The sequence below is a fragment of the Amphibalanus amphitrite genome, unplaced genomic scaffold (genome assembly GCF_019059575.1).
Source record: "Amphibalanus amphitrite isolate SeventyFive unplaced genomic scaffold, NRLGWU_Aamphi_draft 000247F_arrow, whole genome shotgun sequence".
In the NCBI taxonomy this organism is placed as follows: domain Eukaryota; kingdom Metazoa; phylum Arthropoda; class Thecostraca; order Balanomorpha; family Balanidae; genus Amphibalanus; species Amphibalanus amphitrite.
In genome coordinates, this window is record NW_024881742.1 from 267,686 (window position 1) to 284,309 (window position 16,624).

Here is a 16,624-nt window from a genome sequence, read left to right on the forward strand (position 1 = left end):
TAATGTCACAACATCGTTTGCACCGTACTTATCCTATCAGATTTAGGTTCAAAACACACGAAACTTAACTATGCAATGCATAACTACCCTAAAAATTTACTGCATCCCAAATTTGACTCCAGCTCTGCGTATAAAGATCATGTGATTTGTCCCTTCTGGAGCGGACGGCGGACTCAAACAGGGCCGCACTGGCCTGTGTGTATGTATTGGTAATGTCATTGTCACGGTCTACTGTTTTGTCTAATGTCTAGGGCAGGCTGTCGCCAGGGCGTATGTCAACAATGGTGGATGACAAGCGCGGTCACCGTCTCATATCACTGTGGGCCGTTTGAACTTGAAATGATGATACGCAGAAAGACGAGCGGAGTCGGAACAGGCGCCGTTTTTGTGCGGGCGTTTTTAACGAACCTTACGAGACCGACAACACGAATAAAACCAAATGTAAGAAAGCTCCGTCTATACTGCAAACAGCATCAACAGTGAAATTGGATCACAAAGGCCGCACAAAAGATCGTTCCGCTTATTGTGACCAATGAAACATTACACAATACATCCCGGTCTCGGATGCGACTCTTCAATTGTAGCCGACAGATTAGTGGAATCAAATCAGCCCTGGCCGCCTGTTTTTCGTCGATGTCCTCGGAAGAACGGTGCGACACAAATGTAGCTTTCAACATGCGTACATAATAATACACGATTAAAGAACATAAAACCTCATCAAAGTCGGAGGACTGAGCATCATCGCGGTCCAGTCTAATGTTCAATCTGGTGGACTGGCGCTAACTCATTTTCGGATGTTTTCATCTAGTTAGACTCAGTCACAGACTTCTCTATATAACTCTGTGACTCAGCGGATTAAGTTGGTTACCTTGGGCAATAGCTTACGCATGTAAAGCATTGAGCCGAAATTATAAATACCCAAAGCTGATTAAATTCAGGTGTTTTCATCCCAAAACGATTTGATTCAATATTCTTGCTCCTTTTTGACAAATTAATTCAATTTGTGCAAATCATTACGAAATTATAATCTTATCATCACGGCAAACCATTGTTAAAGTTGCAGTATGCGGCCTTCCGGCCCAGCAACAATGAATGCCCTCTGTCACTCCAGTTCAGACGCTTTCCTGACGAGCCACCGTATCTCCGGTGGCACGCCAACGACACCGTTCGGCTGTCCCGGGCGCCATGAAACTCCCGCCGACAGGCTCCTGGCTGTTTGGTTTGGCCGCTCCCGCTCGGTGTCACGGCTGACACGCGTCGCCGTGACACGCGGTGATGACACGGCAGTGACACGGCAATGACACCAGGGGCGGTGGCGGGTGTCGTCAGACGTCCGGGTGACCCCGTGACCCACTGGGGCCCTGCAGAGTCATCTGGCAGGTCATGGCACGGGACGGGACCGCCCACCGCGCCCCGGCTGGTCCCCGCCCACCACGCCGTCCTGACCCGACCGACACCCAGCTCGGTCGGCTGCCAACCACCGACCACCGTCAGGAAACCCGCAACCGTCTCCTGAGCCGCAAAGCATGGGCGGAGCACTTCCACTGGCGGACAGACAGACAAACTGCGGGCGATGCATCTTCATTTGCGGGGAAATGAATAGCTGGAGTGTAAGGTCGGTGAGGCTTGATCAATGGTCATGCAACGGGACCCGCAGACCGTCGCAGGCGCTGTCAGCGGAGTCGTTAATTCAGTTGTCTCGTTGGCCTGTGCGATGGGCTTGATGTCCTTCAGTGTCGTTGCGTAGCTAAGACCAGCTGCCTACTGCCAAAAAGCCGTGATGCATGGCCATGAACTATGTATAGTTGTTATTTAGAGGTCGCGCGATAGTAGTGTTGCCCATATTGATAAGAATATGAAGTAAATCTTTTCCTTTGTTCTCCATCTCGTTACCTGATTTTAGCTCCAATAATATTGGTATTTACTATAGCCCTAACCAAGCGACAGGTTTCTAAAGCCTTCAACCGAGCTAACCTACGAATGGCACCCCTCTCTCATCTCTGGGCCGTGAGGTCACGAAGGGCGCGTCGCCGCCCGCCAGCCGCCCACGCGTCTGGAAAGGATTCCTCCTAACCCGCCCACTGCACCGACCCTGGCCCGGCTGACCCGGTGCCGCGCGGCGGACTCGTCGGCTGCAGCACGGTGTATTTTTACGTCGCGGCCTGCCTGGCACCCGACCGCTGGGCTCTGTCGTCTCCGCCCCACCCCCCGTCGGGGGCGACTCAGTGGTGGTGTCGTGGGCGACGGAGCGGGACGGCGAGCGCGCGATGGAGCCGCGGACTCCGCAGACCGGTCGGCCGTGCCACCAGTGGTCGGTATCCGCCGATATCTGCTTCGGAGGAGGTGGCGGAGTGCGGGCGTCACACAGTTTCACTCCGGCAGGGACCTCGCACAGCGCAGCAGCAGTGGAACGGCAGGGACCCGAGGCAGCGGCAGGGGTGAGACCTGATGTACGAGTCAGTTACGGGCCGGACAACTCTGTCCGTCTGCACTGCTCATGGAGCAGCAGTCCCAGTCTGCACACCATGGCACAGCAGCAGCAGCAGCAGCAGCAGCAGCAGCAGCAGCAGCAGGGGCTACGTCAACAAAGTCACCCGCCGAACCACCCTCAGCAGCCGTTCGAGCAGCAGTGGCAGCAGTGCCAGCAGCAGAGGCAGCAGCATTACGGCAGGACGGTCTCGGACATGGGCCGGCCTCGAGCTCGTCTGGACCGTGACCCGTGCAGCGGCCCTCCTCAGAGGACCTCCACCTGGTCCGCGGCCTCTCCCGGCTGCGACAGAACCTCAGCAGCCGGTCCCCGTGGCGGCAGCCGGGCCAGCAGCACCCAGCAGCAGCACGGCCGCTGCCGCAGCAGCTGCAGCATCGTCCTGGAGCCGGCCGAGCCGCCGGCTGCTGGCCCGGAGCGAGTGAACGTGAGACGCAGCTACAGCATACACGGTAAGTCGCCGACACCCCGGCCGACGGAACAAGAACGGCAGAGGCCAAACTCCCTGCATGGGCTGACTGGGGAGACGTCGAGCATCGTGCAGTACAGAAGAGGAGAGGGGAGAAGTCAACTGCAGAAGGAGGGGCTAGATGAAAATCGTGATACGGTTCAAAGGACTTGTACCACGCCGGATGAAAGACAACGTGAAACGCAAAGGCTTGCCACACAAGAAACTCAACGGGTCTTGGCAAGAAAAACTGAGGCATCAGAACAACGTCAGGGCAATGAAACCCAAATAAACAATGACTGTGCTGACAGAACCAAAGGACACGCAAATCACGGAAGCCCCTCAAAAGCATCACATAGCTCCCAACGCAGCAAACCCTCTTCTGAGAGACGTCCTCGTCAAAATGGCCGAGGCTCTTCGACGAGATCGCGCTCCCAGGGACGTTCTGAGCACTCCTCCGTCCAGAGGGAGCGCCAAAACTCTTCTCGCCACAGCTCTGGCAACAACAGCTCACACTACTGCCAAGGCTGTGACGGAGCCAGATCTCACTCACGGGACAGGCGCGGACGCGGGGACCTGGCACACCGCGCCAGGTCGCTCGCTGACAGCCGAAGAGGAGGCGGCCTCTCAGCCGAATCTCGTCGTCGGACCGTCTCCGAGCACAGCTCTGTCTCCCAGGAGGTGCACGCCAGTGACGGCTCCCCGGAGCGATTCTCAGAGACGTCGCTATGCACCTGCCGCAGCATCCGCCCGCTGCTCTGCGGCGGCTGCGGACGGACCACCAGCACAGGGTCATCTCGGCCCAACGCCAGGACGATCCTGGACCGCTTCTACGACCATCTCCATTCGCGCTCGAACAAGCCCGCCCAGCCGAGGATGGGTCAGGCGGTGTACAACATGAGTCACCCGATCCAGCCGCCAGCAACATCGCGGACGTCATCACATTCCGGCAGGAGTCGGCGGAGGGAGTCGCGGCATGCCCGGTACCAGGCTCACGGGAGGACTGTCCACATAGACGTGTACTGCACTGGATCAGAGGCGGACGACAGCGGTAGTGACAGCGGTGACTCGGGAGGCGCCAGCGGCGGCACCTCCACTCCCCAGACCGTGTTCGAGACGGGCCAGTACCGGGTGATACACCGCCGCGCGCGCAGGTCCCTCCCTCGCGCCCTGCAGCGCCGGCGTAGGGCTGCCAGCGCTGATCGCGTTCACCATCACGACGGCCGCGCAGATCGACTCACACCCGCGGCAGCCGATGATTCTGACTCTGACGACTCCGACTCGCCACGTGACCTCACCGTGTCTCCTCGTGACGTCACCGAGTCTGTGGCCATCAGCTGCTGCGAGTCGGCGGTCACGTGGCGGGATAGTGACTCGGAGTCATCGCCTCTGGACGGCACCAAGACATGGCGTTCCCCGGACCTCGAGCGGCGCCTTCTGGGGGGACTCGGAGGTCTATCTGGTCCTACAGCATCCGGACAACCTGAATTTGCTGCAGCTTCCGAAAGCATTGACCGTGCAGATACTCTTGAAGGACTCGGGGGATTTGTGCGACTTGGAGGGCGTCGGCCGGCACCGGACCCAGAGTCGTCGACACCCTCGCCGGCCCCGACCGGCTGGTGTGAGCGACACGACACGGTTCGTGTTCGCACGGCGGCCGATCCCCCGACCCCGGAGACGGTTCCGCCGTCAGCCCCCTGGCAGAGTCTCGCCGCCTCTGGGCAGACGGTGCCCCACCTGACGGTGACCCCAGTGCAGCCGCCGCGCTCCAACTTCTCCCCGGGCCGGCTGCGGATTCCGAACGTCTTCCAGCAGTTCCTGGTGCCGCTGCGCCGACCCGGCCACCACGTCGGTCCGCCCAAGAACCCGGCCTGCTCGTGCAGCAGCTGCGTGGCTCACTGCGAGCAGCGCAGCATGAGGGGCCGAGCGATGAGCGAGTCGTATGTGGAGAGCGGCCGGGTGGCGCCGCCGGGCCGGCCCCTGCCGCACACCCTGGAGAGACCGGGCCACCGGCCGCTGCCCGACACCCCACCGGCACCGACCGAGTGCCGGTCCCCGCTCGGGACAGACCCCGCGCGGCCCGCTGATAGTGAAGGAGGTGACGGCAGGAGCGGAGGGCGGTCAGCGGACGACCGGGTCTACGGAGGACAGAGCAGAGGAGTGGACGGAGAGAGTGGAGGAGGGCCGACAGAGCGCCAGAGGGTAGCCCTGGAGAAGGTGGCCGCTGCAGATGAGGACCAAGTAGGTAAGACTGCTCTAATTGGTCGGCTATTTAGAGTCGTTTGATAAGCTATGATTCTACTTTTGTTGCTGGCTTAATTTGAGCAAAGTAGCAACTAGTGAATTTAAAGGGAGATAATGAGCTTTCTTTTTTCTTAAATAAAAATTACTCGCATCTATACTATTTCTTCTGTAGTTTCTATAAAATATGAAAATTTCCTAGCACATTTTCGTATGTGAAAAAGGTTTTTATTTTTGCAAAAAAGAAGCAGTACTTGCAGTACTTGTAACACCCACCGAAATACGTTGTCCTTCTCTATAAAAAAGTCGCAGTATATGGCGCTTTTGTTTCAAACAGCGACGCTTGGGTTTTTGTTTATGTTATCGCCTTGTCGTTGCTTGGTTGTAAGGATTCTAATTTGAATTAGAGTTAATTCGGTTTAGAATTAATTAGATTCTAATTCGGGGGTACAAAGTGCCTACTCTTCTTTGTTTCCAAGTATTATTTTGCGCCACAAATGAACGGCATGCGCCAGAAACGCAGCCAAATCTTGCGATTGCGACTACGAAATTCATTATTTTGGCGTCAGAGCCTGAAGCGAAAAATACAAGCATATTTATTTCAAAAAGATTTCAGGTTTGTCGAACGGTGTTATGAGAATTTTGATAACAGTACTGCATAAGGATAAATGATAACAATAACACGTCAAATGTATATTTATACACACAAAGCTTTCGGTATGAAAATACCTTGATCACTGTGTTAACAGAAATGAGGAGAGAAATTGTCACCGGCAGCTTGTACACAAATATAAAATAGCACTCGAAAAATAGATCACAATCACGAGATTATCTATCGGGGTCCTGCCACTAAGCTTACAGCGCATGTTGCTAAAGTTATAAATCCAGTCAAAACAAAGTTATAAAGTTATAAATAAAGTTATAAAGTACTGCACAAGTTTTTCAGTGATGCCGCAAAAGTGTTGTATCTATCTTCTTTTATTGTGCAGTCGGCGGGACCGATTCAAAATTGAGTCGTTGCTACTAAAATAGCAGCATATGGCGTCAGATGATGAACAGGAAAAATAGTTGCGCAAATTTAGACATAAACCACCCCCAAACCATGAATATCTTTTGAAGGGACTATAGACGACCATTAACTAGCTATAGATGTGATGAAGATCAAATGTAAGGAATACGCTCATTTTACAAAATTATATGCAAGTACCAAAAAGTGATGTACGAGGGGGTATCGAAAAGTTCTGATCATCACCATGAATAAGATGAGATAGAAATCTGATTTTTTTACATGATGTTCATTACTCCTTTACAGGTCACCACACACTATCGCAAACTTATTACATCGTTTCTTCAGCTGCCTCAGGCGGTCATTGTAGGACCTTCGCACTGTCCCGTAAATCACTGCTCCACCTCATCAATGACGTCATTTCTGTCCATAAAACACCGGCCATAGTGTGGATTCTTCATCTCCCGTAACAATCAAGAGTCAGTTAATACCTGGCCAGGTGCATTTGTTATATGCGGTAGGACTTAATGTCCACATCATGTTGTTTCTTCAATCGCAGCTCAGGACGAATGGCCGGGGGTGCTGTCGGTGCGGATAAAACATCTTTCTTGGGCTTTTTTGCGGCAATTTTGCTTGAGGCCATCTCGCAACTTCTTAAAAAGTTTGCAGTAGTGCTTGCTTATCATTATCCGACCATCATCAAGACAGTCGGTAATGACTATCCTATGCCAGATCCAGAACACTGATAGCATTGACCTTCCATATCGGCTTCTGCATCTTCGCCTTTTAAGAAGGACAGATGTGCCGTGCTTAAACTTCTTGATCATCTTTTTGTCTCTGGATGATACACATAGACCCAGCATTCGTCACAAGTCATCAAATGATCGAAGATGTCTTCAATTTCCTAAAAAATGCCTAGTTTTCATTTCGAAAGGCCAAGACGCATTTTTCTCTTGAACAAAGTAGACACACGAACTTCTAAGCGGGCTGACTCCTTTATCGTCTGTAGTTCTTCGCTGATAATATTTTCAGGCACTGCCAGCATCGAAACCTTTCTGTTGCACAATCATCTGAAAGGTCACACGACGATCTGTAAGGATGAGGTCCTCCACTTCCTTCACAGTCACCAACTTGTCAGTCATTGGTAGTCACTCACTTCTTGACTTCCCTGCAAGGGCCATGCAACCAAGTTGAAAATTATTTCTTCATTTTCGGTAAGTGCATGAGATGGGCTTTCCTCGCCATAAACTAATTTCACGTTCTTGATGCATTTTCTCAGTGTGATACCGTTTCAAATGCATTAGTTGGATGACGGTTCGGTCCTCAATGGGCCCAACACTAATCTTTTTTACTTCTAAGTCTCTCCTACATAAGATAAAACCACTTCTCAGGATTCTCTTTGCGGGAACATTGTTCTTAAGAACCAAATATCACACCAACCAAAAATCATCAAAATCGGTCTATATCGTCTATGTGATGATCAGGACTTTTCGATACCCCCTCGTAAGTACTTATTCAACGGTCATTTTCAGCGCTCCCCGCTAACGTGACTTCAAGTTGAGATATTTGCGGCAAGGTACCGAATTGAGCAAAATGGTTTTAATTTACATTATAACTTGTTGTGTTTTGTCAGAAAATGGTCCTAACTCAGATTTTGTGGAAAAAGGTCATTATCTCCCTTTAAGTATCCCAATCTAATACGTTCACGCTGCATTTTTGCTTTTTAGGAGGCACAATGCTGTTTGGTGACATGGTTTGACACAGACGCTGCTATTTTTTCCCCACCTGGAAATAAGTTGCATAAGCAAACCACACTGCATTCAAGTGATCTTTTGTCTACTTGCATGACTGATATGCTTCGTCTACGATAAAATATTTGCATTTAGGTATATCCATCAACATGTTTATTTCCAGTCTTAGAAAAGAATCCAAAATTCACGCACATTCCTGTAGCCTGCATGCGCAGTTCTATAAAAAGTAAAAACGATCCATAAACAATTTCTATATTTGGGTTGGACGAAGCGTTGGAATTCGTGGTTCGCTTGGAAAGCTAAATCTAACCCAATCGTGGAATAGATTAAAGAGGTCCAAAGTCACTCAGCGGCCCCTTTCGCCTGTGAACTGGAATCGATGATTGACCGACTGAACTCAGCGCCCTGTCCAGTCGCCACGTCTGCTCACCAGGCCAGCAGACTGGTCGGTCCTTTCATCAGACATCAGATGCAGCTATAATATAGATCTGGCTCCGAGCCGTGTATAGTGGCGTCAGACGGCGGCCCGGCCCGCAGGCCATGGGATCAAACACGCTCCCCGGACACCGTGCCACAATGAGCCAGTCACTAAGTCGCCACTCACCAGTCAATGGGTGGAAGGCAGAAAAGAGACAAATATTTATCAATGTCTTATATGGTATGGAAAAGTATTGATCCTATGTTCTGCAAACATGATAAACGAAGCGAGCTCGTAAACAAAAGGTCGCTTGACTAGCAAAATTTTCTGACTGACCCTATACTTGCAGCACATTTTGACGCTTCCCATTAGCCAGCCTATGTCGGAGAATGCCCGGGAATGCGGCCCTGCTGCCCACACATAGTGACAGTAACGAAGCACCCTGAGAACAGCCCATTGGCAACCAACCAACCGGTGGAAAACCGTTCTGACATGGGCTCACGGCTCACGTGACGCGAAACAGTTATAGACAGTTGATTGGCAGTTGGCAGTTATGGTGGCAGGCGAAGAGCACAACTGTTCTTAGAGCAAGTGGTTAGCTATTTTGGTACTTTTTTGCATTCATGTGCTTACCTACAATTAAAGTTTTTCTTAACAATGCACTAAATACCAATAACGAGCAGTAAGCGACCTTTCGTCCTTTCGCCGGCAATTGCGTAACCTTTATCGCGAATCAAAGGTGACTCTAAAACAAACTGTTTCGATGCAGTTCTACCACTGAAAGTCATAGGCTGCGCCAATCTCAACGATTGCCAGGCGGCTGACTGAAATAGCTCGCTCCGAATCAAAATCCTATACTCTAGATAGTGGTATTCGGGGTGCCCAGAACTTCAGGTATTTAGTTTCTAAGCCCCGGTATCACGGACTATGAACACATCCCCAACTTCAAGGTACTTTGCGGCTAGTCTCAGGCGTTTTGTCTGGTTGGCTGGTGTCCAGCTCTGACCTCTCGTCTGTAGTGAGTGAAGGTCTGTGACGCCGACCAACACCCCTGGCACCCCTTACCAATACCCCTGGCACCCCTGGCCAGCACCCCTGGCACCCCTGACCGACACTGATGCATCACGGTTAGACCGGGAAACTGACGGACTGACAGGGGCCCTGCTGTCAGGAGGGGGGGGGGGTACGTCCGAACCGGGCAGGTCACCAGCGCCGCGGGGTGTCGAGATGGCTGATGGAGTGCTGACACTCTCACCTCGAGGGTGCGGCCTTCTGGGGAACCATGGCGTTGCAGTGGACGTAAAAAGTGAGAATGGCAACCAGTGAAGTAAGACTGTAGATTTACAGCGGAATAGGAAATAATTTCGTCGCGCTATGCAGCAGTGCTGAGTCGTCATTCACGGATGTCTCGCTGACAGTTGTAATTTCTCGGCTACGGATTTGGCATCTCAGTCACATGGCTTCCGGAGGGTAACAGAAGCTCCCCAGCTGCAAAAAAGTCAGGGAGCAGAGAATTGCCGGAGCTGGTGAACAGATCGAATTCGAATATTATGAATAAATTGGCGGCATTGACAGATGTAAAAGATATCGCTCAGTTGATTTGAGCGCCATTGAGCGAAATACTGAGAAAATTACAATTATAGAGTTAAGGTGAAACAGTTTTCAAGTCACCGGTGTTTCCCGGTCCCAGCGTTTTCGGCTCTCTCCCGGCACGAGACTCGTCTCCCGTCGTCTCTGTTTACGTGGCGACGACGGAATCATGGTCTGTTTAACTCGTGGATGATGGTGGGCCAACGGCGTCCGCTACGAAAACAAATCACCTCTGCGGCGTGGCGTGGGTGATGTGGTCTACGCTTGTAGCTCGCTGGCATTAAAGTAATTTAAGGCAAACACTCAAGACTTTATAATATACCTAATATTTACGCTCATCCAAAAACTGAGCTGATGTTGGGACTTTGGGCATCAACTGAGTTAATATTCAATCGATTGATCCAGTTTTTTTTCGGCAGAGGTGGAATGGTTCCTTTCACCGGTCGCCACTTTCCAGTTTTCCATTTGTCTTTTGTGTGACTCACGCCGATCGCCATGTCAGACTCCACCTGTGCTGATGCTGCCCGCGGCTAAAGTTAGCCGGTCGTGTCTGGCGCGCTGTTTGGACCTAGGACGTCGGGCAGGAATTTTTCAGGTTAGTCGGCCGACACCCTGTGATAGGCCGACCCCTCTGCAATCTTTGGCCGCGAGCCTAATCGACTGGCGTGCAATCAACCATCGCTGGAGACCGGCAGCACAGCAGGCTGGTGTAGAGCTGAAAACGGCCTTCGCAGCCATGTTCTGCCCAAATAAATTAATGGCTGCGTGACTGCGTTGGGTGCGTGGCGCGTGCTCAAAGACGGGCGTGATTGATTTCAACGCTCTCGGGAGTCAAATGAAGCGATTGCGTTATGCGAGACGGGAAGAACCGAACCCGGGTAGTCACCCATTTAGGCGTGGGTGTGACGTCATAGCACTTAATCCCCTTCATTAATAGCAGCCCTAGTGAATCATCAGAAACTGGAGAGGAATCCGAGGTCCCATTCGGTCCAAACCAAACAGTTAGTAATCTCACCTAAATAATTAAGAAAAAAGAACTTAACCCTATTCCTGGCGGGCTCCGCCGGGACAAGAAACTGGCGGGGGGGGGGGGGGCCGATTCGGCCCCCCCCCTGAGATCTCGAGAACGAAGCAAGATAGCGACAAGCGATAAACGGCATCGGATACGCACGGCCAAGATCTACAATTTTTACAAAGGTCATTTTCAGGTCAGGTCAAAGATGACGTCACAGGGGTCGAAAAAGTCAAAATGGCGGCACTAGATATGGAGAGAGTTTTTCTCGAATAACTTTCGAATTAGTCACGATAGGAACAAACTAAGGGCATCATCGTGATCCTCTCGTCAATCCGCATCGAATGATATATATGTTGACCTCGAAAGGTCAAGGTCAAAGGTTGACCTCAGGTCACGTGACCTCGAGGTCATCATGTATATCATTCGATGCGTCTTGACGAGCTGAACACAATGAGACCATCCACGCGTCTGTATCTTGTTCCTGTACGGAGTTATTGGCCAAAAACTTTTGGTGACCTTTGATGACGTCACATGACCTCACAGCTGCCCAACAGCAAAACAGACCTCAAGGTAGTGAAGGTTGATCGTATATGAAGTCATGTATGGTATATAGGGCCATTCCGACCCGTTTTAGTGGTAAAAACAGGGAGTTGATTTTTCCCCCATTGACTTATAATGGGGAGGTCGCGAAATTGACCTGACCTTAGGTCACCGATATCAAAATTCCGAGATATACAAATTGCACATACTGGTACCCTAACTAAACCCTGAAGAGAAGAAATTGATCGGTCAAAAACTCTAGCTCTGGCGTGATTGCAAACTTTTTTGAGGTAGCGTCACCAAACCGCCTCTGGTGACCTGACCTGAGGTCAGATCAACTCAAAATTTTCAGACATGTTGCGTAGAAGCCTTTTAGGAAAAGTCAGAAAATTTGAGCTTCCTAGCTCAACGCGTTTGGAAGATATAACCTAAAAACCTCAGGGGGGGCTCCTGAGGCCCCCCCCCCGCCAGGAATAGGGTTAAACGATAATGACTTGCGTACGATACTGCTTATTTCAGGGTCTTATGAGGTATTGCTGATACGATCAATATCATGTCAACAAACGATAATTTACTATGCTGAGGAGCATCGTCCTTCCACACAGGGGTCCTCTCATTCTCATGCAATGTCCATTGCATCCCATGTTACGGGCAGGACAGTCACAGCACCAGACACGCTACATGTCCATATCCTCTCAAATTCCGCTATACACATTTTCATAAAATGTTTTTTTTTTGTAATATCTGGCAAATATTTAATTGATCCACTCGCCCGGATGTGATAACATACAATATTGTATGTGGCGATATTGATTGATGATTTTAATTATTTCAGACTCAAGTCACTCAAGCGACGTTTGAAAGCAGCAGCAGTCTGCCTAACGATTCGAATTCACCGTTAGAAGCTCTAACACCAAGTGAGTATACGTTGTTCATCTTCTCGCATTTTTTTTTCTTCTCATTTTAGTTACATGCAGATGTAGCGAGGGGATTTAGAGAAAGAAGAAAGAAGGAATAAAATAAGCTTCATCTTCTTTGCGGTTCATCAAGTACTGCGGTCCTCTGTTGTTCGGCTGGTTGTAGAAGACATATAACTATTTGCTGCTGTAATGACTCGATAGTAGAACTTGTGATACAGGGGAGCTTGAGAGTCGTTGAAGAGATCCCGAGAGGGATCTTCAGAGAGAGGTCCACCTGAGGGAGATGTATGGATCCAGATAGAGATCTTGAGATGACGTCCACCTGGGAGAGATGTAGATCCAGCGGACAGAGATGTAGGTATAGATCCATCTGAGGAAGATGTAAGTCCAGATCCACCTTGCATACAAATACATCTGATGGAAGATGCTTTTTAATTTAGAGGCTTGATGATTCTGTTCATTGTATAGACCATGATGTACGAGATGCTTCTTCACTGCTCGGATAGGGATAGAGGGATCCGATCAGCTGGGTTTGCGGCACAGTTGGGCAGGTGAAGGACAGGGCATTCGAAGTCCCGATGACCACTGCCAAACTTATGGGTGGTAATTACGTTGATTAATTGAATGTGATCATTCGTCCAGTCACCCATTCCTATATCTCTGGCCTCCCCATTACGGAAATTGCCCACTTAGTTCGTATTAGCGTTGCTATAGTTTAGTTGCCCTCGAGGGTTGCTAGCTCGACTGCCGTAACCGAATTCTACGCAATTCCTATCGGCCTTAACCTAAGATTCATCCTTCAACATTCTCACACCCTTGCTCGCGTTACATTCACCTTTCATGTATTCACCCCAAATTAAATTCGTAGCCCTCGAAATTCCCTCCGATAGTGTTAGGCGTCGGATCAACAACGATCTCCCCGGCGAGATAAATGTCTCTTTCCGAAATCCATATGCATGCTGCGCTAACCGGCGACAAAGATACTTATCGCAGGGCCGTCCAGAATAATTGCACAAATATCCACCCTACTAATTTATGGGATTCACTACACGTCCGATAGACTTATGGTACACACATACACGATTTATATCCGACTTATCTCTCTACCGGGAGAGATTACCTATGCCCTCTTCCGGTCCGCGTGTAACATTCCCGTTCACGACCCAGGGACCACAGTTCATATCCTGGAACTATCCTTAAACATGGGATTTACTATTCAAGGCCTTACGTGTCCTGGAGTACATTCTTCCCTCCCCTGAGGCTGTCCAGTACCGATTAGAGTACCTTTACGAAATAAGTATGAGGACTTATTCGGGACACTACGGCTCGCTTTATCCGCCCTTTGGGTGACTCACCCCTGACCTTCGGCTTCTTGCCTTTGGCATAACTTACTCTCCACTGCATACTGTGCCAATCTTCCCCCTCTCCCCTGCCGTAGAAACCTCTCACTGCCTTCTCACCCAGTGTTACCTAAGCGGGAAAACTAACAGTGGCCGGTACCACTGGCGGAAAACGTGCATATGCCCTGCGTACGTGACGGCATGTGTCCCTCTTATTATTCCGGTCTGGACGTGGGTTTAGAGAAGTGCATCTGTGTCTCATACAGTCATGCTGGTAAACGTTACGCCATAGGAGGCGGGCAAACAAGCCGTCTGTGCCTCAAAATGCCCTGTGCCAATATTGGTGGAGTAAGTATTGGCGCTAACTCGTAAGAACGCGAATAACAGAAACGCATTATTTATCCAACCTAATCGTAATCTCAAGTCCTAATTGCTGCTGCACGCATGAACCTAATCATCAGTTCTCGTATACAATCCTAGTATACCTTGAACCGCTCTTGATTTAATCAGATGATCTAGAACCAATTAGTACGCACCGATCTGCCGTCTGGTTGTGATCCACCGTATCATAGTGAATTACTGAATGCTCAAACGGAAATGACTCCTTGAAACTCGTTCGATAGCTTCGGATGGGCTACTAGTTACCGATACAAGTTATCTTTATAGAGTGCCAGAACATTGTCATAGGGTCCCTAGCCTTTCATAGAAAATCTAATTTAAATCATCCTATTATCAGTAACCAATGCACATCAAACGAACTGCAGTCCTAGATATCATATAGCATGTCATATTTAAAATTATGCATTAACTGTTTACGTTCTTATCCCGTTGCAACTTTCCACAACTAACCATGTTTCTATATGATGACCTTCACCTACCGCACGCGCCCCAATTACGGCTAACCCACTGCCCTTGTTGTGGCTGCTCCTCGCGCCCTCTGGCGGCTCAACGCCCGCGTCGGGGACGACGATTACCACGGCCGCCGGCCGGCGCCGCGTCGACACCGTCAGTCAGTCACACGACACCGTCAGTATGGGCGCGCCAACACTCGCGGTACAGTGCTCGTGCGTGTTGTCTCTTCTGGCCGGGTAGATTCACCGGATGTGTCAGTGAGTGTGAATCTGGTAAAATATCGCTGCAATATCTCCCTGTTCGACATCTCATCAGCTCCATTCCACGTAAGTTTTTTTTTTAAATTAAATTCCTGTCCCATTTAATCGTTCCCCAACAAAGATGGTCCTTTCTAGTATTTATTCTACAAAAGCACAACGATCGGTACCTATATTAGTCGCATATTAGTTCTAATCACAAACAATTTTACATCTACCTGTTACTCGACATTTCGCAATTTCGATGACGCAAAGTGACCATCTAAAGTCGCAAAGTGTCAAACCGTCAACCTCAAACCACTGCTCGCAACTCTGCACCTAAGTAACAGAAGAAATTCCACCGTAAGCTCAAGCATTCGTATCTGTCGAAAATCATAACTCATAGCCATATTCATAGATCGATCGCATGAATCAGTCGCCACCTTCAAACATTACATTCGCTTTCAACCGTATTTACCTGTTCAGTAATTGATTTCGACTTCGCAATTAATTCCTTCAGCAATATTACCAATAATTTCGCAATGCAACTTTTAGTGAATTAAGCACGAATCTACACCATTAATTTCACAAACGAATTCCAACCTCAAATCGCACTTGACCACCGCCGATTATAATAAATCGAACGAACCAGTTTGACTAAAGACAAAGACATATTCAATGTTGTCACGCATCCTGTCATCAATTTCAGCGTTCGTGACACTGAGCTGCTTATTCAAATTTTAGGATCTCGCTCACGGCCTAATCGTGAATTCCAACGGACAATAACGATTTGCTGGCGACTCTGACATGACCTCGAAAGTCAGATCCTAATATGCTACTAGGGTGTCTGGACCAATAAGTTCAAAGTAATTTAAGTTTTCCAATTCCAATTGAGAGTGCATTTTATGGCAACCGAAAATGTTTGGCAGTCGTCACGGCACGGCAACCGGGCAGAGGGGGGGGGTCAAGGATTGGGATTGAGCAGACTTTTCAACAACACTCACATTCTGGAGTTTCTCTGCGCTTCCGCTTCTCAGTGTGGTCACAAGCGTCGGCTGCTGTCCTCGGTTCTGATCACTCGAACTGAAGAGGCTTCTCGCGGGTGACCCCGGACTGACGGCGGCTCCCAGATGGCGTCTCCTGCTCCAGCTGTGGACTGTGACTCTCGGCTGCTCGACTGTGATTCTCCTCTGGTTGGGTGGCGCACCCTTTTATAGTTGGGGGGGGGAGGGGTGACTGCCACGCCCTTGCGACGTCATCTTCCTCTGCCTTCTTCTGGTGGGTGGGCCGTAAGATGGCGCCCTCTGTCCTGTTTAGTCACCTTGCTCCTCTGTGCCTGCAATTTTTGGCCGTCGAATCGTCTTCGTGTTGAGTGCTTTATCATTTTAGTAATCGCTGGCATAAAACAATCCCCGAAAGGTTTGTGATTTTCGAGTTTTAATTTTGATTCTTCAATTTCATTTTATTCAAACTTTTGTTTCCTTCCGTTTCGTCTGCCGCCAACGCCCCTGTGACGTCACTCTTGCTCCGCCCACCGTACCGGGTGTGGCCGAAAGTCAGCGCCTTCTCCCTCTGCGGAGATCTCTGGAACTACCTCATGAGGCCATTGTGAGGTCGGTCACCCGGTTGTTTTGCCAGGTTCACTGACCCTGGGTTGCTGTGCCCGACAAAGGTGGCTGTGTGCTCCAGCCGGCATCTATCCTTGACACTGCTCCATGATCTGTTGACATATCTTACTGATCCAGCGTTATTTGAGGAGGCTCGGATCGCTCATCCTGCGGT

At 49.9% G+C, this 16,624-nt stretch overlaps 1 protein-coding gene across 1 annotated transcript in view; it reads left to right on the plus strand.

Annotated features, from left to right (window-relative positions):
• The first annotated feature begins 2,929 nt into the window (after window positions 1-2,929).
• Window positions 2,930-16,624, plus strand: part of LOC122386341 — a 28,029-nt gene continuing 14,334 nt past the window's right edge. The window contains exons 1-2 of the mRNA XM_043375452.1: window positions 2,930-5,174; window positions 12,330-12,411. Coding sequence (XP_043231387.1) covers window positions 3,810-5,174; window positions 12,330-12,411 — 1,447 coding nt within the window. The 5' untranslated portion in view covers window positions 2,930-3,809. The remainder of the gene's footprint in view (window positions 5,175-12,329; window positions 12,412-16,624) is intronic.